Source organism: Molothrus ater, chromosome 6, assembly GCF_012460135.2.
Source record: "Molothrus ater isolate BHLD 08-10-18 breed brown headed cowbird chromosome 6, BPBGC_Mater_1.1, whole genome shotgun sequence".
Classification (NCBI taxonomy): domain Eukaryota; kingdom Metazoa; phylum Chordata; class Aves; order Passeriformes; family Icteridae; genus Molothrus; species Molothrus ater.
Window position 1 is genome coordinate 47,413,931 of NC_050483.2, and position 25,118 is coordinate 47,439,048.

Sequence of the window (25,118 nt, forward strand, 5' to 3'; positions counted from 1 at the left end):
TAAAAGGTTCACTATGATCATAAGATTGCTATGATCATCTTCTCCAACTCCTTCATTCTATTTATTTTTTAATTTTTTCAATCATTTAATAGAGAATTGTGTCTTGCTGTAATTTTCATAAGCCTGCAAGCAGCAATCCTGGCCTTATTACTTCTTGCAAGGAACTGGAATCAGACCCACAGTTAAACCTGTCAGATTCTGTATTTAGGTATGTAGGAAATTAAGAGCCCTGTAGCTGTGATTAAAACACCTCAAACCTCTTTTTCATTTGTACATGCTGCCTTTATAAGTCTGTGCAGGGAGATAGCACATACCTTAAATTAATTTTTCATCCCTGTTAAGGAAGCATTTCCCTGCACCTTACACAGGGGTTGCTCCTCTTGCTGTGGCAACTGCAAAAGTTTGGTGGCTCTACAAAACATGGTTTCAGTTTTCCAACCCTCATGACCACTCAGGTGGTTTCAAATCCATTAGTGGGACAAGCTGTTGGCAGCATGAGCTCTCAAACCCTGTCAGAGGGTGAGGCAATTCCCACGACAAAATGGTGGGAATTCTGTACAAGACACACTGAGAGGACAACAAGCTACACGTCACTGTAACCTGGCTGGCACTAGGGCAAGTTCTGTCTGTTTCCTGTGGTGGGACCTGCACACAGGCTCTGGCATGTCCCCTCCAGCAGCCAGCCCTACTGCCATCAGCAGCCTGAGATGCAGGATGCCCTGGCATTGGTCACAGCTGAGCAAGATGGAAAGTGAAACTGCCTATCCCTGATCCCTCGTGAAACTGAAACTTCTTACCTGGAATGATCAAACCCCAACTCACTTCCCTTCACAGGACCAAGACCCTAGGAAGTGAAGTCCTTTGAAGTCCTGTTTTCAAGGGCAGGTCAGTTCACTGCACATCCCAAGATGCAGGCAGAGCATATTTTAAAGACAGTCCTTTACTTCTGAGATGAAAAGGTCATGAATATCAGTCACTCTCAAATTCAAAAGACTGCTTCATTCTAAACAGGGAGGTGAAATGTCACAGGCTGAAAATGTCACTGCAGCCAGTGCTTTGTCCTGAGAGTGTCAGAAATGCTCACTGTTAATACAGAGACCCCTACAGTTACTGAACAACAGCCTCCATTGGGACCAGGGCTCTTCCTGTAAGTCCTGCAGAGCTGGACCTTAAACAAAGGTGTTCTCATGTCCACAGTGCAGTGCAAGTCACTGGAGCTGAAGGATCAAGAGATGGGGGAATAAGGGACATACTTCAGGCCCTGTCCCTACCCACAATGTGAACAGTAAATCACTGCTGCCATGCTGGCAGGAGCTGAGCTATCTCATTAGACCAACAGAAAGAACATGAGAAAGAGACAGAGAGAGCCTGCCAAGAACACCAAGAGGGAAGAAGACTCTGCTGCCCTCCTGAGCAGGCAGGGTGACACAGGCTGTACCTGGAGCCAGCCCCACAGCGTGTGCACTGCAGGAAGGGGCAGTAGGGCTGCTGGGACCTGGGCAAGGCTGGGAGCTCAGATATGTACGGTGTGTGTGTGTACAGTGATGCAAACAGCATGGGCTGAGTTTTGCTTTCATCACTGTCCAGGAGCAGCCTTGAGGTAACAGTATTTCCCTGCACACCTGGGAAACCTGAGAGACATGAGTATCCTGCTGCCCTGCTCCCCTGGGAGGCCCACAGCCCCAGAATGGACTGCACCATATCTAGGCCCCAGAAATCGGTAGGGACTGAAAATGGACCCTTGGACCAGAGGCATGAGGAAGATAAAGGTGCTCTAACACCTGTCCCCTGATGCTGACCAGAATTTCAGCTGCACACCAGTATGTGACTGCTGAGCATAACCAGGTAACTCAGCATTTTGAGGGCTCTGGCAGAGGCTTTTAAGAACACAACTTCAGTCACATCCTCAGAATGATCTTCACTTACTTTCAGTTTTATTTGTTATGAGTTTTTGTTCCAAATCTGCACAGGGGTAATCAATTTCTTCCCTTCATCTGGGAATAGGGAAGAAGTGAATCACAAGCCAGCAAATGTGGTCTTTCTAAACAGAGGTTTTTCTTTTAGTTAAACTTTGCAGCATCTTCAATGAGATGTTCTTGAACTTGCATTTTCCAGGCATTTAAAGGCACCATGAATTACAGCATAATTGAAAGATGGGCCTGTTTCTTAGAAATTAAGTGTAAGCAATAGCCCCTGTCTGTTGGCTTAGTAGAGAAGCTTAACATTATTATAACCATATTAATAACAAGGCCAGCTAGTCATTAGCAAGAGGAGTTCATTCATTGCAGCTCTCTGACACTTTCCAGCTTGCTTTTTCATGCTAAATGAGTGTTGCTTGTGCTCATTTTCTATTCAGATAATTCCCAGCAAGATAAACATATGGGTGAGATCCTACTTTTCTCTACATCTAAGTAAGAGCTGTTAGCAAGATGATGATAGAAATAAAACGAATCTATGATGAAGGAAAATACAAAGAGGACAAGCTAAAGCTCAGCCTGGACAGAAGACTAAAGGAAAGGACAATGAAGTCCTGGCCCGTTAAGGTTTCTGTGTACTATAATTGCTGAAATAAGGATGAATAGTTGATGGGCATGCTTGTGCATTAAAATACAAAAACAAATTTAGAAAAACCTCCTTCTGAATCAATTTTCAATTTTTAACGTTGTTCAACTGAATTTTTTTTACGGTGATTTTCTTCATTTTTGCTCCCTTTTTTTTGGTAACTGCTTTCCTGAGAAGTGCATTCAGATAACAAAATCAGACTCAGTCCAGTAGTGAAAACAGGCATTTAAAAGGTTTTAGAAAGTCACCGTTACATAAAAACAAACAAGGAGATGATATTGCTGATCATTTTGTAGGGCCAGTTAACTTTTTTTCTTACAAAAGGTTTGTAAAAAGGAGATATTTCATTCAAAGCAGTGGGACCAGGTCTGCCGTGACATTTTCAAACTCCACTTACTCTCTGTGCAGCTGACATGCTGCATTCACCCTGCTGGTGGCTGGCTGCATTGACCTGGATGTAATCATTTGAACAGTCAGGCACAAACCCGAGAATGACTCTACTGCATGAACAAGGTATTCCTTACTTGTTACACCCCATTTCAAAGGTTTCAGTCACCCAATCAAGAAACATGACACAATGTGACACAGCTGAACTGACATAAAATCAATTAACCCATTAGATTAAACATGGGTAACCCAAATGGTCCAGGAAATAATGAATGGATAATTATTGATTAATTCTTATTAAAAAGAAAAAAAAGCTTTTTTTTTTAGTCTGAAGGAGTTTCTGTCCAGTGTGCTCACATAAATATGAACTAAAGTAATAGCAAGCAGAGAAGAAAGGAATGCATGAAGAAGAACTAATGCATGTGCATCAAGCCAATGAAGCTACCATGCCAGAAACCCTTGCAGTATTCAACCAAGCCTGTCCTAGAAGTGGTAAACAAAAGTCAAACAAAACACACATTTAGGGATAGTTTTGTTCCTAGATGTTGTGAGATCACACTGGGTCAGTTCAGTTCATGTAAAAAACTTTGCCAGTCTCTTGATAGATCACTTCTTCCTTCAAAACACATTTCCCAGCACCTCCAGTTTGGTCTGCCAAGTGCTCGTACTGGTAGAGACTCTGTGCAGAGAACAGGGTCTGGTCCAGGCTATGGCACAGGGCACTACACCTATTTGAAGCAATCCTACCTGGTGACAGAGAACACCCGTGATTCTGTGCAGCTTTCTCAGCTAGTGTCTGGATGAGATGCACCAGGTGTGTTCAAAACCTCGGAACAATCTTCTCTCTCAAGCAAGTCTTTGGTCAGCTTTGCCTCTAGAGTGACATTACAGAATAACATGTTGATTCTTAAACCAGATTAATAATAGCAAATCCATATAAACTAGGAGTTAATCAAATTCCTGAAGATCATGAGCAATTCCATGGAAAATAAAGATTCTTCTGAAAGAATATTTCCACCTGCAGACTGCTTTTACCAAGCCATAGCTACTCATGCTAGTGAACCATTCTGGTCTCTTCTCAACACTTCCCTGCCTGGAAGAATGGTTAATAAAATTCTCTTTGTCCTGACAGAGTTCTCCAAATTTTAAATTGTACAGAGAGATGATATTACTTATTTCTATTTACTTTCTTTTTAGCGAAAGTTGTATCATTGCAGAGCCATATTTCTGTCTTGAAGCAATTGTTCTAAGACTGTTCCAAGGTCCAGCTGCAGAAAATGTAAGTTTGTGAGAGAGGATGTGCATTCCAAAGGACATCTGACAGCTTGTGAATTATCTAAGCTTGAGAAGCTGACAACTGGGTTCTAATATCTGAAATTAATATTGCTGGTTTAATTACCAAATAAATCTTTGGAAATGTTCTGGGAGCTGATGGGGTACTTTCTTTGGGCACTATTCCTTCTGCTTTCCTTGCCTTTCTTTCTTTATACCTGCCTGATACTGTACCCCTAATGTTATCAGTATTCATTTATTAGAAAATAGGAAGTTACTTTTCATAAAAGCTTTTTCATTCTGCATAAGGGAGAGTGCAAAATGACTGCTTTTTCGCTGGGGAAAAGAAGAAAAAATTCTCTATTGCCACAAATCGCTGTCTGCATTTTATGATACTATATCTCTCAGAGCAGCTGCAGTCTAGTGCAGGGATTGCCCTTCTTCAGCAATACCTGTGTTAAACAGCTGGAGATAAGCACATTCAGAGCCTTACTGAGAACACACCATCGCATTTCCATTGGTAATGAGTGAAGCATCTACAGTACTTTCCATCTGAAATGAGCTTTACTGTAAGCTAAAGATACCACCAACCACGAAAAAATACCACGTCAGGTGGGCAGCAATCTCCTGAAAGCATGGTGGCTCTTGCACTTACACATTGGTAATAAAATTCATCCCTGTGATATTCCAATAAACACAGATGCTTACTTGCATCTACAAGGGACGTTTTTCTCATTCTTAGAGTTACAACAAAGGTGAATTTGAAACAAAGAAAGATGCAAGACTACAAACAGCAGGGGTACTACATGATAAGGAGATGGAAGAATTACACAGTTGCAGATACCTCTACGTTTACTTTTTTCCTCTCCCTTGCTCAGGTTGTGGTTCCTGTGTTTACACGGTAGCTGTCAAGGACTACACGAGACCACATGCTGTGCAGCAAAACTGCCTGAGCACGGGCTGCCTTTGATGTTTCCGGGGGGGCTCATGGCAGAGTCTGGATCTGAACATCTCCCCCGATCAGTGGCTTTCTGAGCTGCTCCCCTGGGTCACATACAGGCTCCAGTGGACAGCTCTGGCACTGTTCAGGCTCTCAGAGCTCCTGCTTTGGGCACAGAGAGAAAAGCCCCTCAGCCACAGCTGGGCTGTCAGCATGAATAAGGCAGGCTGGGTTTGAGCCTCCAGGGACAGAGAAAGGACCTCGTGCTCACCTGCTCCACATCTACCCTTTAAGCAGGAGGAAAGAAGATGACTTAGCTGTTGTGGTGCTCTCCTTTTCCTGGGCCATTTTGGCATGAAAAGCTACTTAGTTGCTTTACTTCACACTGACTACAGCAATGCTGGTAGGTGCCAAAAAGCCCGCTGAGCAAAAAATGATGGTTCCTAGCTTTTCCTTGCTCTGACAACCTCCCATGTGGAAACAGGGCTGGCTGGCTGCAGTAGCAGCAACATTTCTGAGTCAAGACCCCAAAGTAATCCTTAGTAAAGGGAATTCTACCATGAGGACATCTATCCCTCTGATTTTTCATGCTAAGGCAACATTAAACCGCCCTCCACTCAGTCCCTTTTGTACATGTACTTGTTGTGTTTGACTTACTGAGAGAGATGAAGTGACCCTACAGTCAAATTTTGAGCTACACAACCAGTTCTCACAAGCACTACTGGCCATTTATCCTTTGAGAGAGCTGCAGCACTGGGGCTGGGCTGTGGGCTAACTATGCTCTTGGGGCTTTTCAGATCAGATGACATAGGAACATGCACCATTAACTTCCTTCTTCAACAATAAAGTTCTCTATCATCTTCATACGGGTTCAGCTTCCAGAGAGGTGTGCAACAGGGGGAGTTGAAATGAGGTGTCTGGCTGAAGTCTGTGTTAAACTGTCCCTGGTGCCCCACTGCCCCAGGGTCTCCAGAGGCAGAGAGGCACCATTCAGTGGAGAGGAAATGGGTTAATGGCACATTTTGTATTTGTGACCGTATGAGATACATGGGAGGTAAAAAAGCTCTGTCTGGATTTATATGAACAAGACATCCATTGAAATGCTTCAGCATTTTCAAAAAATCCTGATTAAAAAGTTGGCTTCACTTCTAGCTCCAAGCAGGCAAGGACTGCAAATAAGACATAGCCTCTCTCCTCTCACTCTTCTATTGGGAGAATTTTGCATAAATTAAAATTAATGCATTTTTTCAACTAGGTCAGTGAAATGTAAATGTTCTGTTCCAGGGAGGATTATACATGTAACTCAGTTAAGGGATGCACAGCACAGATCAATCCTGCTGCATTTATCAAAGCTGAGCTGTTTGGAACAGAAAGCAACCAAAGTTTTTCTACCAAACACTTCATTGCAGTATCTGAAAGCTCGTGGGGCTGAGGATGGGTATTTGTCTCATTCTAGGAAATCTTAAACTCTTTGGCTTTTGTCTAGGTGTCAAATATGTCTTCAAATACGGTCATGAAATCTGTGTGTTAAAGTGGGACAGCAGGAACAGCTCCATCTCAGTGGTTTTATCTCCATTGGGAATGTGCCTCCTGTGTTTGCAGACCAGGCAGTGCAACGTGAGACTCAGCAAGTTGAACAAAATTGAATTTGTGCTGCCCCAGGAGCTTGTCTGCTCCTGCTGTAAAGCCCACATCTGGCTGCTGGCAACTGTGTGGTGCCCTCAACAATTGCCTACTTTTTGTCTTAGACCCCACATTCTGTCTGGATGCAGATACTGTGCTACTGAGCTACTGCATCTGAACCCCTGACAGGGCCTGCTAACAAACAAATAAGAATGTAATTTTCTCTCTCTCTGCCTGGATTTTGTCCTGTGCCACAAATCTGCAAGCGCACACACACACACACAGACACACACACACTCTCAAGTGTATGGAAATGAATGGCCACCCTGACTTTCAGCCATGCTGGAGAGAGGCTTCAGAGGTAAGCAGGATGTTGCTGCTTTCAGAACTGGACTGGGAATTTTGTTTTGATGGGCTTAGTACTGGATATTCTGGTGTAAAGAAAGATGCTGTGACTGAGACCATAACACAACAGCAACAACAAAATCTTCTCAAAAAATATTTTTTTCATGACAGATGACTCTTTGAATTATGTTAGCTCCCCTTAGAACAGCTTAATCTTCTAAAGAAATCATAACTAAACCTTTCTGAGTTGCAGATGTCTTTTTATGAGGATCAAAACAAAATTGCTATCAATGCAAAATTGTCCCAAACAAACTTTTAAATAGTAGGTAGAGAGAAATGGACCTTGTTTTTTGTATGGTTCCAGTATACCCTTTCCTCTTACTTTATAATATATCCAGGATGCATTTTCCCATTCCTTCAAAAGAAAATGCTCTACTGATTGTGATTAAAGGTCTCTACAGTCCAGGACCTGACCTCAGATGTCAGCCCATGTGGATATTTAAAGACGTGCACAAGGACAGGGCCAGTCAGTACACAATGGTCTGTGCTTTTGATGATTGATAATTTCAGGAACCTCTGAGCTACAGGTTAAAGGTGGATATTTCATCTTAATACTAGTCCTATATGACATGATTTTGTCTAAGTTTTTTAAACATATTTGTGCAAGAACAAGTTGCTGTTTTGGCAACAAGTTCCATCGTTTAATGCATAATGTGGAAAATTCCTTCCTTATGGTTTAGATCTACTGTAGGATAATTCAATTTGTTACCCCTAATTCTTGCATTGGAGAAACACAAATAAACCTTGTCCTGTTTACCTTTTCCATGCCATTAGTGATTTTATACACTTATATCAATCCCCTCAGGTAGTCTTCTTCCCAAGCTGAAAAGCTCTAATTTAGTCTTTCCTGAAAAATACACTGTTAGAAAACTATGACCATCCTTGCTACCTGTTCTATATCTTTTTGAAACTTATCAGATCAGCACTGTAATATTATTTTCTGTTCTACTTTATTGTGTTCCCTCATTCAGCAACTCCTACAATCCAATTTGCCTTTTGACTGTTGCAGGGCAGTAAGCGATGTTTTCAAAAGCCTCATATCTTAATTTTAGTTACCTAAGATCTTTCTTAAGTGTTTCTATCTAGAGACTGTCACTGCACACGTATAAGTAGAGTTATTTTTTCCCTAAGTGCCTTACTTTGTACTTGTCAATATTAAATTTCATCTGGCACTTCACTGTCAGTTGGTATTACAAGCTCCTTCTGCAACAGTCAGCTTTAGCTTTGATTATTGTGAATAATTTTGTATCATCTGCAAACTTTGCCAGTATTCACACGTTTTGACATGCCACATACAGAGGTGGTGAACAGCACCAAGCCCAACATAAGTCCTTGGAAACGCCTTTTGTAAATTTACCACCAGTCCAGAGAAAATGTTGCTTTATTTATTCTGTCACTCATACAACTACCTACCACATTACTCACTTTTGCTCCTTGAGATGGTGGTTGGTTTAAGCTCTGCTTTGGTAGCTCAGCAATTTCATATTTGAGCTCTTTTAGCACACTTAGTTGGATGGTATTTTGTCCTCATTGTTTGGCTTGGGTCCATTTATCCACAAGGGTCTGCTTTACAGACATTGTCTGTGATTCTCTTTGCCCACAGTTGTTCCACCTCACCATCAAAGCTTCAGCTCTGGCAACAATGCAGGAATAATTACCTGTTTATCAGAAATGTCATCCTTTTGCATTTTCCAACAAAATTAATCCTAAGGGTCCTGTACACCTAGACTGAGCTCAGGTATGGGGACTCCTTCAGTATCCAAGAATTAGCATTCTGTCGAGCATGGGAGTGCAGTGGAGTAGCCTTTTGTATTGTACCAAAGAAGTGGGTTAGGGAGAACTGACTGCTGCTAATCAAAAGTTCATTTAGTAGAGTCCATGTGAATAAGTCTGTGCTAACATCAGTAAAGTGCACAAAATCTGTGCTCATGTGTTTCCCTGAAGTGGGATCTGGAGCAATGCACATAATATGCTTATACCTCTTCTTATAAGTGAGGAGACTTCTAGCAGGACAGCAAGTTGCATTTTCATCCTTTTTTCCCCATTTATTCTCAGCACAGGCAGCTCTATAGTCTACAGGTCTTTCTCTAACAAGCAGGTGCAGAGCTTGGCTTCAGTCAGGCTGGCAAACTGGTGAGTCTCTTCTAGTTTACTTTGTGTCATCCCTCTGTGCTAGAACAAACAGCAGTCACTAGGCTGAGGATTGCCAAAGTTGTGCCAAAGTGATGCTTGTATCACTCTCTGCTGTCCTTGAGTGAGCTTCACAATATGCTTTCATGAAGAAAACAATACAAATTCTGGTAAGTGTTTTAAGTATAAAAGCCTCCTCAGATATAAAAGTCTCATCAGATATAAAGCCTGTTACATTACATTGCCAAGGTGCAAATCACACTGCAAGTAACAGACATTTAAGCTACTCTCAGAAATAGCTACAAATCTTCTCATTCACCATGAGCTACTTATTATAGAATTTTGTGAGTGAAGCACTGCTTAAAAGCACCATCTACCTGGATTAATTTCCCTGGTTTTCATGATGGATCAGACCAGGACTCCCAGTATCACTGTCTCTCATATGAAGCTCTGCTCATGCCTGGCAATTGCGTGCACAGATCTAGCTTGTGCAACACTGACAGATGTACCAGGTTCATTGAGGGCAGAAAGAAAAAAGAAAAATAACAGACCTAACATCAGACTTGAAAAAATTAGGTTTTAGACAATGTATTCTTGTTATTTGTCATAAACAATTGAGTATTTTTTTTTCTTTATTTGAATTCTCTCTGCAAAAGATGGTTAAAAAGACTTTGTTAAGGCAAATAAACATGATTCTGTTTTGTTTTGTTTTGGTGGTTTTGGTTTTTTTTAATGCACCATATTAGAGTTCTAAGTCCATTACATTCTGCAGAAGCACATACCAAACCTTGCTGCCTCCCATCAACACCCACTATAGGATCCCAGTGGATATAAACACTCCTATATCCCAGGAAAGCAGAGTGCTAATCTGCTCCAAGTACCCAGCTCTTGTATTTTTAATGAAAGCTCATGATGGAACCTAATTTGGTAACTGTAAAAATCCATGCTCATTTAAAATTTGGCTTCAGTATGAGCCCAGAACAACTAGAGCAAATACTGACTCCAGCAGACACTGATTCTGATCATCAATACTTTAATATTGGCTTTGTGATTTGCTCAATTTCTTCAGTGCAGTACGTTCTGCAGACCCAAATTTCCTCTGTCAATGTTCCTGATGCTTTATGCAGGATTGGTCCCGAGGAACTGGATTCAAGCACCTGGGAAGTGCTGAGCATGCTCAGGCACCACTGAACTGAGGGAGCTCTGAGGCTGGATTGCTCAGGCACCACTGAACTGAGGGAGCTCTGAGGCTGGATTGCTCAGGCGTCTCTGAACCTTCTGCCCAGCAAGGGACCCGCGGACACAAAAGCTTGTTTGCTCGCCCGCGATGGTTTCTCCTACTCCCCTGGGGCATTTTACAGCAGCACCGTGCGGGGAGAGGAGAGCACCTCCCGACCGCACTCCGCAACGCCGAGTGAAGGAGGAGAAGAGGGGAGGGGATTTGTTATAAATAACAATTAACGCCTGATGCTGGCTTTTCTGGCCGGAGTAAAGGCTGCGGCTGCCCGGCCAGAGAGCAGCACAGCCCGGAGGCAGGCAGGCAGGGAAGGAGGCAGGCAGGCAGGGAAGGAGGCAGGCAGGCACGGAGGCAGGCAGGCAGGCAAGGAGGCAGGCAGGCAGGGAAGAAGGCAGGCAGGCAAGGAAGGAGGCAGGCAGGGAAGGAGGCAGGCAGGCAGGCACGGAGGCAGGCAGGCAGGGAAGAAGGCAGGCAGGGAAGGAGGCAGGCAGGCAGACCAGCAGGCACGGAGGCAGGGCAGGAGGCAGGCAGGGAAGGAGGCAGGCAGGGCAGGAGGCCGGCCGGCGGCAGGAGCGCAGGCCGCCGGCGCCGGGCGCGCAGCAGGAGCGCCGGTCTCGCTCGTGGCAGCGCGGCCGGGCCCAGCCGGGCTCCCGCAGCGCCCCCTCGCGGCCCCGCCGCCGCACGGCCCCCTCGGGCTCTCCCAGCCACCCCCGGGAAGGGCGCACGGGCGGCCTGGCTGATCCCGGCGTTTCCTACAGGCGATGGCCACCTACCTGGGGCAACAGAGCCTAGGAATCAAATGCATCACTCTGAGAGGCAGACCTGACATAGCCCAGTTAGCCTCGGTGCTCAGCTCAAGGGTGCGCACTTGGAGACCATTAAGGCAAGTGAGGGTGGCCACAGCTGGCACTGCAGAGAAGTGCCTGGTTCTTCAGTCTCTATGATGATTATTGCCTTTTCTGTGGAACCTTCTCCGTATACTCAACCTGCAGAATGGCAGGCCCTGAAAAGCTCCTTGTGCCCAGGTTGCTCATCAAGTGCAGTGTGCACTTGGCTCTTCTCATTTCCTGGCACTCATCTCCTATGGACTGTTCTAGGGGCTCCCACAGGGACCCTCAAAAACTGCTGCAGCCCTTGTCACCTTCACATATTCCTTTGAAGCATAAGGTCAGTTTTAGAGAAGGACACTTCCAAAACTGGGATGGAGGGATGACATCGAACTTGGTACATTCTGGTTCTACTTCCTTGTGCAACAGCTGCCTACTGCAAAGGAGGCTGAATTCCCCAACCATGAATAGTGCTAAAGTTACCAATCAAGACAACAGGTGTAGAGAAGATTTAGAGATCTTTAGAGTTTTGTCTAAGCCTTCTGCATGGATAGTTCAGCCCAGCTAGGGTGGATACTGAGTTTTCATCTTAGAATCCCTCCAGTAGGACCTTTGGGACTGCAAGAGCTCCCCCATAGCTTTTGTACTGCAAACCACCAAGAGAATTTGAAGATCTGGTCCAAGAAGAGAGTTGTAGTTCATCAGCTATTTCTGTCATTATAGGTAAGGAAGGCATTTTTTTTTTGGTTTGTCAATAATGACCATTGTTATTTCTAACTGTTTCTCAACGAAGAGAAACTAAAATAGTAGCTAGTATTAGCTTTTATTGTCTCTATCAATCTTATGTATGAAATACCTCAAGCAAGTGTGGGTCCAAGGTCAATCTCTGAGCTGGGACTGCTATGCCACAGAAATGCAGCTTGTTACAGCCTCAGTGGCTCTTTAATGGAAGGAGAAGAAAGAGATCAAAGACACCCTTTTGCTCAGACATCTCCTGGCTCGCCCTTTAGAGGGGATGGTCCAAGTGCTTTAAGCAAAGCTCACCCTCTCTGAACTCCCCCTGTGCTGAGCCAGTTCCTGCACACATCTGTGGGTGATGCTCAGACACCAGCCAAACCAAGGCTCTTGCCCTGCTCCACACTCCATGGGGTGATTCACCAGCGCTAGGGGCAGATACCGTGTCTGGAAATACAGCAAGGGAGGCAGCCAGAAGGAATTGTTAGGGATAGAAGCACACACTGTGCCTGCCTGAAGCCTCATGGTCATCCTGGCATGGGGGCCGGCTCACGGCAGCACTGCCTGGGGCTGCCTGCACCTTGTCCAAGTGCTGAGGCTGCCAAGTGCGAGTGCAGCCCCAGCTGGGCTGTGGTACAGGGCCATGCCCCGTGGTAAGAGAATGCAGGTGCAGGAGTGTCAGGAGTGTGCTGCTGGGCTGAGGAGCCCAGCATGGATTTCAGTGCAGAAATACCCATGGGGAGAAGCCTTGCCAAAGAGAGGGGAGCAGGGAGCGGGGCTGTGAGCCTGGTTGTAATGTGGGCAGGAGGAACACACTACCCTTCTGGTCTGGCATGGCTCTTCTGTACCATGCACTCTCTTTCCCTGTCCAAAGCCCATTGCGTGTTTCTTATTTTGCAGCTTTTAACAGAAGGTTGCCACCCTTTCATATGTTTATATTAATGTCTGTATTTTTTGAATTCTTTTTGCATTTCTGTTTCTCCTCAACAGACACACCCTGTACCATTTGTCATGGAGTTCACCCTGCTCTTGAAATACTTATTTACTTCAGAATTATGTAAAGAAACCTATATTTGGTCCTGTTGCTTTTTTTTCAGTGCATACCTGCCATGTGGGGAGATAGAATTTAAACCTTCAGAAGGACCAAACCAAGGCCATGCTTTTTTAAAAAGCATTATCTTATTTACCAGAAAGAAAGACAGAGAAAGGCAGGATGGGCTTTGATCATACCTAATTATGGAGCATAATATTGGATACATGGTTACAATATTGTCATGGGTGCTTTTTTTCTGCCCAGAAAAACAAAATTCTCCTTAAAGAAACAGCTGTGTCCTGCCTGCAGCCTGCAGAAGAATGGCATTAGTCACGTGCAGTCCAACACGTAGCACAATTGTAAAGTTCTCTCAATGAGACTGACAGGAGCTATTCACATCGACCCCCTCCACCATCTGCCTGAATGGCAGGCTCTGGGGCAGAGCAGCCCCCCCGTGCTGTCTGCACGGCCTCAACACTTACTGCCTGCTCAAAGTCTGTCCCCAAGTGCAGAAAATCAGGGACTGAAAGCAAAGAGAGGATGTCACTCAGGTCAAAGCAGACTGTCAAGAGGGGAAAAAAAAAGGAGGGTGGGGAAAGAGTCAAAGCTTCATCTGCTGGAGTGCCAGGCTGCTGTTCTCTTGGGAGCAGAGGTGTTTCAACAAGGTGTGGAGGGTGAGGAAAGGGGACAACTGGATAGCACGAGAATGGGGAGAAATCCCATATTCTTTTTCCCTGAGCTTAGAGGACTCAGCTCTGGGGCAGCACCAGGCTGTGTGAGTGTCAGTGCCAGGGAGAGATGTCCCTGCTGCTGTCTGCAGCGCCTGTGTGCTGGGTGCGGGAAGGAATGGTAAGGCCTTTGGCTGCACCCCTTTGCAGTCACACACTGTCAGACATCACTTTCAAATGAACCTGCAGGTCCTGGAATGGACAAGCTTCCATCCCAGGCAGGGGCCAGGCTCTTAGCCAGTTTGAGATCCTGAGTGCCATCAGTACCACACCACCTTTCTCCCTCATCCCTCTCCCCTGCCCACACTTTGAAGGTCAGACTAGATGAAGGGAAATTCATTTTTATCCTATGACCTGATTTCCCTTCTCATTTACAGACAATAACATTTTTCCTCATGACAGAAATTCCTGCTATCAGTTCCTGAGGTGTGTGGCTCAGGAACACTGCAATCCTTTCCTCTCCCATTGCATTCACCCAGTCACCCAGTTCTTGCAGTGTGATGTTAAATAACATCTTCCATTTTTATGCCATCAGTGCATCATTAATGTCTTTCCACTTCAGTCACTGTCAACATGCAATCTAAAATCAGGATTCCACAGGAAGAGGTTTAGTGGCCTTCCTCCATCCCAATATTACTACTCTCCAGGCCAGTACTTCTGGTTTCACCATGAATCACCATCACCTCCCCTCAGGTTCTTGGCTCTCCTTTTCAAGTGTGAAGACAAAGCAGAGACTTAGGAGGCAGCAGGTGAGTGAAAACAGATCATGCAACTGAATTATCTTTGCTTTTAACTGCCCATAGTTGACTGGACAAAGAAAAGGAACAATTCACATGTGGCACATCTGAGATGTTCCAGCTAACTTTCTAACATTTCAAAACAGTTGGAGCCCCATTTTCTCTTTGCTTCAAAGTCCACATCCATTAGGCTCAACAAGGAGTAACAGTACTGTCACCCAATTGGGGAAAAATAGTTTAAAAAATTTATAAAACAATGGGAATTTATTTTTCTCCTCTCTTCCTCTGTATCACCTCTGTACTGCTCAGTCGTTCACTGAGCTGCCTTTTGCTTTACCAGCATGATTTAGGTGTTCCTGCTATTTCAAATGCTTGTAGCACTAATGGGGAGGGATCCCTGCCCCAGCTAATGGTGTGCATTTTGGTTAGTGGGTGTGCTCACATGGCTCAGGATAACCTAATGCTGGAATACCTTTGCTAAATGGGCCCCTCACTCTGGAAAAAAACTTTGTGAGATTTTGGTATAGAAGTGACTAAAAGTTGACAACGCTTATGATTAGTGACCCAATTAAAAAAAAATTGCGGATATATTTGTGCAAGAAGATCTTCTTTCCTCTCTTCTTCATTTAGTCTCAAAGGAAATGCTTCATTTTAGAAAAGGCCTGGCTGCAATTTTCAAGTGAATGAATTTATTCTTGTGCTTTACTTAAAAAAAGGAGTTAGAAAACTTTACATACCAACAATTCCCAAGAAGACAGCTGTCAGGAGGTGACATGTCGGATATGAAGTAGCTCTCCAGCTGGTCCCTGTCTGCATGCTGGGAAGGCATGTGGAGACATTTTTTCAATTGCTGTACTAGTTTGACATGTTCACAGTGGAAAATGATGTATCATTCTTGAGCCTTTGCTTGGTGGACACTTCAAAGTGCATTGGATCCTCATAGAGGAGTGCCCTATTGTTAATTGTTCCTTTCACATGTACATTGGGATGAACATGGCGAGAGCAGCGAGGAACAAAAGGGCTCCGGTGGCCTCTTAGAGAAAACCCTGTGCAGCTCAACCTGAGTCTGACCTTGAAAGGGTGGGTTGCTCTGGTTTTTAAATCCTGCTTGCTGGTTCATTCCCCTCTGGCACCCCACTGTTTCCAGCTGCAGGGGAATGGGATGGCAGAGCAGAGAGCATAGCTAGGCGTGGGGAGCCCCTCCACCCCTGCTATGTAGTGCCCAAGGAGCCACATCCTGCACGAGCATCCTTCTGGGAGGAGATGGGCATGGCTGTAGCACAGGAGCTTAGAAAGGGCTCCTGCAGTGAGTGTGTTGGAGGTGTGCAGGTCTGTTATCCCCCAGAAGGCAGGCAAGTCACATCCACCCTCCTCAATCCAAGCAACCCACTAGCCCTCAGGCCCAGAGCACAGCCCAGGGTTCTGGAGCCACCATGATTGGATGTAGGTCTCATAATACATGGCACGAGTTTCCCAGGCCTCTGAGGACATAGTTCATTAATATCCTGACATAATCTTTGTCACCCAGGCACCTGCCACTTATCTATCTCTCCCTTTTTCCACCTTGGGAAACCAACTACCTCTAGTGGGAGACTGCACCATGAAATGTGGTGTCCCAGGCTGGGTTTGAAACCTCAAGCACAGGAGTCAGTTTATTCCTGCAAAGAGAGACATGACCCCTTGGTGTGCATCTCTTTGAATAAGCCAAACAAAACCTCTCCCTGCAGCCTTAGCTGCACAGAAGTGTCTGTGCAGGCCACACAGACACTAGGAGGAGAGAGGCACACCTGCAAGTAGCAAATCAGCCACTGTGCTACAGCCCACCGTGCTGCCAACAGCTCTGCAGCACATTCTGTTACTGACCCAGGGTCTCCCTAGACCAGAAACACCTCAGCCTGGGCACCACCACATAGGGCTCAGGCCAGACTGAGAGAAAAGGTGTGAGTAGGGATGAGTGCACCAATACAAGGATCATGAAGAGTCATCCCTGAGGCCACTGCCCAGACTTCTATATAATGGCATAGTCTGGATCTTGCCTTCCTGTGATGAAAATCGAATAAACAGAAATAAAATAAAATAACAGTCAGTAAAATACATGTAAAATGTGGCTGTTTTCATCCCTCAGTGCTCAGGCCTTTGATGCTTCATAATAGTAAAACAGATTTTACTTGCAAAATGTCTTGGACTTCAGTCCCTGCTTTCCTCAATACACATCTGTGTCTGGTTCAGAGCTGGCAGTAACTCCCTGATGGTGGGTGCACAGGTGCTGTGCCCCTATCCAGTCTTCCCATCTCCAGGGTACTGGGGACTAGAGAGCAGGAGCAAAGCTTCTTCAGCTGTGGGAGGCAGCAGGTGCTGGCTGGCATATAGGCTGCTGCCAGCTCTGTGTCATCAGTGCACACCAAGGGCAGCTCTTCTGCTCTCCTTTTCCTCTAGCTCTAGGTTTTACTGTGCTTTTAAGTAATTGTCACCCCTTAGGGACAAGCCTTCGAGAAGGCAGAGGGCTCGCATAACTCTGGATCAGTAAAGGAAGCAGTTCAATTAGCATTTCACACGCCTTTTCTTCCCTCTCTTCTTACCTTCCCTGCAGCGGGCATGCTTTCCCCTTAAAGGATTGTCCTGTTTCTGCTCCTTGCCAGCGTTGGCAGGGTGACAGTAGTCGAGTGTGCAAACTTGTGCTATTGTCCCCAGGCCAGGGGGAGTCATGGAGACCCACTAATATGACACAGGAAAATGTTTGCTGATGGCAATTCTATGGGCTTTGTCTAACTCTTTCTCCATCATGACGACTCGATTTAAGTCTCTAACTGTTTGACTACAGATGCAAGAGTACTATCCAACTCCATCCTTTTGTTCGGGTAGTTTGAATGGGTAATTCAGCTTTTGTGTAACTCAATTGAGGGGGCAAACATAAAGACAAGATTCTTGAGCGCTCAAGCTCCCTTTCCATGGATATCTGCACATCTCTTTAGAGATTTGTTCCTTTCCTACCTTTTTCTGACATCATCCTACCCTTAAAAAAAAATGCTCCGATGGGGAACAGTTAAAAGTAGGCTAGTCCAGTCCCCCGTATTATATTGTCCTGTGCCAATGAAGCATGTTTAGTATCAGCCCCCAGACAGCTTTCGAGAATGCAGAGAAAAGGGTGTCTAAACTTTCCTAACTGTTCTTCAGCATTTTTGCTTTGAATTGTGTAATTTTAAAATGAAAGGTTTCCATCGGGGTGAAGGGGATAGGGAGAATGGTAGAAATCATGGGGAAATGATTGTATTTATTAGCTGTCTTTCTGCGGCTGTCCCCATGGAGACAATTTGTGATGGCAAAGAATGCAAGGAGGGGAGGCTGATGCCTGATTGGGATGCTTTGTATTTGGCAAAGTGGCTTCTGATTGGCCTGGGAGAGTCCCGAACTCGCTGGAGTCGATATTCATTCAGCTTGCTCAAGTGCTTGCTAAACTACATCCAAACACTGGCGGGCCCCGGCTGCCTCCGCCGAGGTTGGCGGTGTGTAACCTGCCTAACGAGATTAGCGGGGAAGGGGCTCTCTCTCTCTCCCTCTCCCTCTCTCTCCTCTGCAGCGACGCTGCCGCCAGCACCGGTGAGAAAAGCATCTGCCGCTCGCCGGGTGAGTGTCCGTGCTCGCTTACAGGGCGGCCACCGCGGCTCTGTCCAGCTCAGCGCTCCCTAACGAGATTAGGCGCTGATCTGCTGTCCCTGTGAGCCGCTCCCCGTGCGGTGTGTGCCGGGGCAGCCGTGCTGTCCCTGTGAGCCGCTCCCGGTGCGGTCTGTGTGTGCCGGGGCAGCCGTGCTGTCCCTGTGAGCCGCTCCCGGTGCGGTCTGTGTGTGTCGGGGCAGCCGTGCTGTCCCTGTGAGCCGCTCCCGGTGCGGTCTGTGTGTGCCGGGGCAGCCGTGCTGTCCCTGGGAGCCGCTCCCCGTGCGGTCTGGGCCGGGACAGCCGTGCTGTCCCTGTGAGCCGCTCCCCGTGCGGTCTGTGTGTGCCGGGGCAGCCGTGCTGTCCCTGTGAGCCGCTCCCCGTGCGGTGTGTGCCGGGGCAGCCGTGCTGTCCCTGGGAGCCGCTCCCCGTGCGGTGTGTGCCGGGGCAGCCGTGCTGTCCCTGTGAGCCGCTCCCCGTGCGGTGTGTGCCGGGGCAGCCGTGCTGTCCGTGGGAGCCGCTCCCCGTGCGGTGTGTGCCGGGACAGCCGTGCGGGGCCGTGGGCTGCGGGCACGCGTCCGGTCCCACGGCAGCTTCCCTGCATGGCAGCGAGCTGACCGACAACTTGTTTGTGTGGCTGAGAAGTTTGACATGTCCTCCCTCCGTTTGCTTAGTGCTGTTTGAACCAAAGCTTCTCGCTCAAAAGTCTGCCTGTCATGTTTCGCAGGTTTGCCGAGGTTTGTCTGAAGAAGGATTATAAACTTTTCATGGGAAACTCTGCGCGGTGCATCCAGTGAGATGGCATCGGACAGCGAGGTAAAAACTCTACTGAACTTCGTTAACCTGGCTTCGAGCGACATCAAAGCGGCTTTGGATAAATCAGCTCCTTGTCGCCGGTCAGTTGACCACAGAAAATATTTGCAGAAGCAGCTCAAGCGGTTTTCTCAGAAGTACTCACGGATCCCACGGTGTCACCCCAGCAAAGCCCCTGAGTGTGGCTGGCGCAGGGGGGCAGAGGACCGGGCCCGCGGCCCCCTGCCCGAGGCACCTGAGCCCAGCCCGCACGGCGGGGCTGCCGCCGACAAAGTGATGCAGGCAGCCGAGGCAGAGGAGAGCCTCACCGGGGAACGGTTTTGCAGGAACAAAAACCCGAGGCTGCCCGACCCGACCAGGTGCCTATGAGGAAGCGACAGCTCCCCGCCTCCTTCTGGGAAGAGCCACGGCCGGCCCACAGCCTGACGGCCAGAGCCTTTGCTGCCAGCCCTGAGGGCTGCAAGCCCCCAGAGACCCTCCTCCCTATGAGGGGAAGAAAAGCAAACGGAGTCCAGACGCTGCTGGGCCGGAGAGCCACCCTGACACTGCGCCACATGCCGGGGACAAGGACCCCGCCGGGGCCCTCTCGGGCCGAGTGGGTGCTTGGACCTGCTGCCCCTTCCCCTGCCCCGGGCCAGGCGTGTACCAGCCCCCGGGCGCGCTGCCCCCGTCGCCCTTCCCGGGGCTGGGGCTGTGGAGGAAGAGTGCGGCCACGCTGCCGGCGGAGGTGCCGCCCTTCTGCAAGGAGGCCGATGGCCCGGGGCAGAAACTCTACAGGCCCATGGTTCTGAAGCCCATCCCCACCAAGCCCGCCATCCCCCCTCCCATCTTCAATGTTTTTGGCTATCTTTAGCGGGGCGGGAGTCGGAGTCATGCCGAACACGACAGCTCCCGAGGGGGGTTTGAAACGCCCGGCCAGCCTCCGGGCATGAGCTGCTGGCAGCGCCGAGCGGCAGCGGAAGGAGGCCGGCGGTCGCACCCTGTGCCTCGTGGGCGGGCGGCAGGGAATTAGGAACTGCTGGGAAGGTACTTGGGCACACTCTCCTCTCTGTGCACGGGGGTGAATCGCGAATAAACCTTGCCAAGCCGGTGGCACGGAGCATGACCTGGTCTCTTTCATCGAAGGGCCTTAGTCTGAGCCGCGGCGAGCGAGGCTGCGAGCCATTCCTAGCCGCACTTGTAACACCTAGGAGACCTCCTCCACGTGGGAACATCTTTTCTGGGGCTGCCCTGCGGCAGCAGCAGTGAAATGGAATGAATTAAACGCATTCAAAGAGTTTTTGTATTTTAAAGTAATTCCAGAGAAGTCAAGATATTCAGGTCATTTCGTTTTGCATGCAAGAGACTGGAAGGGTGGTATTTGATATAAAACCCACTTGTGATTGATTCAAGCTCTTGTTGTATGTAAATACTGACAGAATTAAAGGAAAAAAAATAAGGGAAGAAAAAAGGTAATTTTATTTTGGTGATTCTGCAAATGCAGTCTTAGTTTTGCCCCACTGGGTAGGCATGGGTTTGATTTGCAACTGGTGGGGAGATATGACGGCTGAAATCTCTGCCTGTTCAGATTTATACAAATCAGAAGTAATTTTCCTGTAAGTAAATCTTAGCTAATTATTAAGTAATTAGCCAGAGCTAAGCTGGTGCAAATGAAATAGGGATGAATTTCCACATCAGGAATTGCTCTGCATCAACAGAATAAATAAGGAATCTTATTAGTTTAACACAAAACCATTGGGTGTGATGGAAGAAAAAAGTAAAGAATAGACTGCCTTGATTTTTGGCTGAGAGATATCTTTTATTTTGCCTGATTTTAAGATGTTTTCACAAGACCTGGCTGTAAATGTTTTGCTTAGCATTTTCCTAATTTTTTTTTAGCAAATTGGCATTGGAGAATTTATTAGGAAGTGTTTTTAAGTTAGGTTTCTCTTAAACCCATGGAGAAAGTGGTACTAAGACACAGAAATGAGATATGAGAGGTTTAATACAGCAGGTATATGTGTCTGTTTGGCTATACTGGAGTAAATCACTGATGTCAAGAAAAGTATATTTTGGGACAAAAAAGGGCCAAAGAATGGACACCCATGATCTCCCAGGGCCTGAATCTGCTGTTGCTGAAGCTAAAGGGAACTTCCCCCAGGACTCAATAAAAAAGTGGCCTTGGTTGGTTGGTCTGTGACTAGCGTAGTTCTCCATGACTCTTGATATCTCTACAAGGGGAAAACCAGAAAGTGCTTCATTTGAATGCATTGCAGTCATTTAAAAAAAATATCATCTGAAGCAATTGAAGAGTATAATTTTGTATCTTCTAATGGCCTTGGTATTATATAACCAGGTTGCAACTTTTATTAGGATATGAACTACCACTGGGATTAGCTCAATTGGTTAGAGCCTGGTACTAATAATGCCAAGGTTGTGGATTTGATCCCTCTATGAGCCATTCACTTAAGAGTTGGACTTGATGATCCTTGTGAGTCCCTTCCAACTTAAAATATTCTATGATTCTACTCCCAGGCTAAAAGTGGTTTACTCTTTCCTCAAACCTCACATATCCCACCAATGTTCACTTTTATGGAAACAATGTGTTTGTAGTGCAGGCAAACAGTAGAAATAGAGATGGCTTTCATTGCTTTCTCCCCACTATGGCACTTGATTTCTGTATCAAGCCAGTATAGACTGTAGGAGAGAGAGCAGGAAATGCCTTTGGTAGCACATACCTGCAACTAAATACAAGATGTGAGGAGCTAAAGAGCCAATCTAGGGGCCGAAGACTTCAGGTTAACTCTTGATCCAGAAGTAAAGATAGAAACAGATGCCTTTCCCTTTTTTGGAAAAAATCCATGAGGAAACTGTCCCTCTCCAAAAGGGGTGTAACAAAAGCCAGAGCCATTGAAGTTAAAGGTAGGAGAACAACAGCTTTTCATTTACAGTCCTGTAGGTAAGGATTTTGTTACATGGAAGTGGGGGGGGGGGCTTTTCTCACATCAATAGCTCTGTGTTGCTGCCATAATCCAGATGCAGCCAGATGCTGAACTCTGTTTCAGTACTATCAATACAGAGCAGCCTCCTTGGTATTGGTCTGGATTTCCATCTGGGTGGCCAGACCAGGTCATGGGATGAACTGCTGGTATTGCAGTAGTTGCTGTGCTTAAGTGTTCCTCCTTGAGTTCATTAGGGAAATTTCTAAGTGCTGTGGATCACACCAGAATAAGGACTTCAGTAAAAATTAAAATACTTGGCAAAGTGGATAGCCTCTATATAAATTTTATTTCTGGAGAAATCCAGAGGAAGAAGAGAGTTAAAACCAAGTTTCTATATTTTGAATATTAAATTCCTTTTTTTTTTTTACTTTTTTAAAACTCCTTTTTATTTGAATGTATATTGCTCCACATTCTCCATGTAGTAGAATAATGTGTTTTAAAGTTGTGATAAAGGATTGAAACAGACCATTCTAAATGACCTCTGACTCAAATATTTATGCTCCTACACTCAGATTTAAACTAATGTTAATTTTTCAAAATCCTTTGTGACATGGAAGATGCCCCCCCAGCCCAAGGCAGGCAATGGCCCTTGCTGGGGCTTTGAACTGGAGCAGCAGTGAAGTAAAACACAAACGAACAGAGGACAATTGTTAAGTATATTCAAAATCCCTGAATGGGGATGTGTGAGACTTTGCAAAAGGTTTACAAATTATAGCAACTCTGTCTCCTCTCTAGCAATACTTACTGTTCTCTCATCCCTGAGATTAACAATGGAATTATTAATTATTCAAGCTTGGATTGATTCAGAATTTTTCTGGATATTTTTGTGTTTGGCTGGTTGATGGTTGATGTTGCTATTCAGGACAGCTGATAGTCCTTAAGAATCTACTTGTTTATTCATACATTGTTGGAAAGATGGAAACATAACATTTGAGAGCTGCTATTTACTAGAACAGTGCAGATTTAAACTTTTAAAAACACAACAGCTTTTATAAATAATGGGAAGGGGGAAGTAAATGAAAAAACTTTCATACAAAATGAAACAAAAAAATCAAAAAAGTGCACAAGAACATCAAGTGAATTGCACATGTTGCAGTAAAAAAAAGTACAGTAACCTGGTCATGAAATATTCCTAGAGCATTTCACATAAAGTCATCATCTCTGAAGGAGTCTAACTATCACACTCAGTGAAACAAGCCACTTTACCTTGCACTAGAATTACTGATCTGCTTACAAAGCCTGGCTTGCCTGGGTTTTGGAGTATTTTTCTTTTCACAGTAAATGTAAATAGATGCATTAAAGGCACATTGAATTTGTGCAGATTCAGTATTGTGCACAAAATAGTATGTCAGTGACTGGAGTGGAGAGCTAGTGGGCTCCATTTCAGTGCAAATAAATGTAAACTGAGTGTGTGAAGGTTTGCTTTAAAGATCAAGCAGAAAGAACTTAATAACATTGTAATTACCAGACTCCCCCTCTAACAGATAGACTCTTCTCACCTCAGTTTCTGTGCACAGCATGCCCGTATCCTTCCCACAGTTGTGTTATGTTCCCATCAGACCAGTGCTCTCTGGCTCAGTGACTCCTGCTCAGGACAGATCTTTGACAGCAACTAGGACATGGGTCTCCCAATAGAAATAAAGGTCTCTTGGTTGAAAGAAGAAATGGGCTTTCCATATTTATCCTGTTCAAACCCAGTTTCAGCTTCTCCAAGGACATAAAAAGAAATTGCTACTTGCCAGACTTTTGTGGACACAAAAATGTTGGCTATGGGGAAATTCCCAGTTTGGGATGCTTATGAAATCCCACTTCTGGAGTTATGTACTTGGTGATTGTGAGCCCTTCTACCTGCCAGGGTCTCCGGGGCTGTCACTGCTCACCAGACTCTGAAGTGGCCTCCACCAAGCTCTGTCTGTATCCATCCCCTCTACAACTCTGCTTTTTTACACTTTATTTCAAGGACTTCTGATTTATATCGATGTAAGACCCAGACCTTTGTTGCACAGCCCCCAAAAGTAAGAGATGCATGAACTCCACAGTGATTTCCTATTTCTCCAGGTACTGCTTACCAATACAGGGCCTTCACTGGCAGAACTGATATAGTGATTTCTTGTTCCTTTTCTCTCCACCCAATGTTTTTCTAACCTAAACCAATTTCCTGTTCACCCTGCAGGAGACAAGGGAGTAGATCTTAAACTGGCAGTAAAGGAAGTTACTGGATGAAATTTCACCAGTGGAGGAATCTCACCTGACTTTCTTTCAAAGCTTTACAAGAGCAGTGTTCAGTGTGAATTGAAACTCTGTTGGTTTTTCAATTTTTGCATTTTTAGAGGGGACAGCAATGGACAGAGTAAGCAATCCTGTAATCCTGTGCTTCTTCTGCTCACATCCTGTCCCACAAGTGATGACATTTCATGCAAAGTCATCACAGTCTGTGTGCCCAGACAGATTGTATTACTTGTATTTGTGCAACACACTTTAGTCCTGTGATAAGGTATAAAACTCCACACAAATAAAACTCAGTGCAATGTATTTTCCCTACTTAGAGTTCTGTCATATCCCGTGGATGGTATGCAGACCAACAAACAAAACCAGATCTGTAAGGTCTCTGGTGGGGACTCCAAGCAGGCCATGGTGCACAGCTCCTCTGTCACCTAAGGTAAGGAGTGTGCTTCTAGCATAAGATCTGCAAAGATGTAGTTCCAAATTTAGTTTCTTCCATTCTTTCTTGGGTGCCTAGTGAAGAATAAAGCACTCATCAAAGCAGTTCACCAAGTCACACCTGTCAAGGGATCTGTAGTCTCTGCCAATAACTGTTCATGGGCTCCTTGGCCTCCCCAGCTGTGAGGGAATGTGACTTGTTAAAAACTTCAATAAAAGAATTTCACGGACAATTATAGTGGTTCAGCAGATAGATGGTGACTTGTTAAGCTGCCATAAATCAGTTGTGGATCTGAGCTGTAAATAGGTGCCCTAATTTTCAAAGAAGCTGAGATAATAACTTTCATCAGTGTCAAAGGAAGCTAAAAGATACTTCAAACTTCCAAAGTCAGAAAA

General features: G+C 45.8%; 1 protein-coding gene across 1 annotated transcript; it reads left to right on the top strand.

Annotated features, from left to right (window-relative positions):
* Positions 1-18,041: 18,041 nt before the first annotated feature.
* FAM181A (family with sequence similarity 181 member A) lies at positions 18,042-20,454 on the top strand. Its single transcript, XM_036384553.1, is given in 4 exon segments — positions 18,042-18,240; positions 18,995-19,399; positions 19,402-19,536; positions 19,539-20,454. Coding segments are annotated over 3 exon segments (864 nt in total). The 5' UTR covers positions 18,042-18,240; positions 18,995-19,065; the 3' UTR covers positions 19,934-20,454.
* Positions 20,455-25,118: the final 4,664 nt, after the last annotated feature.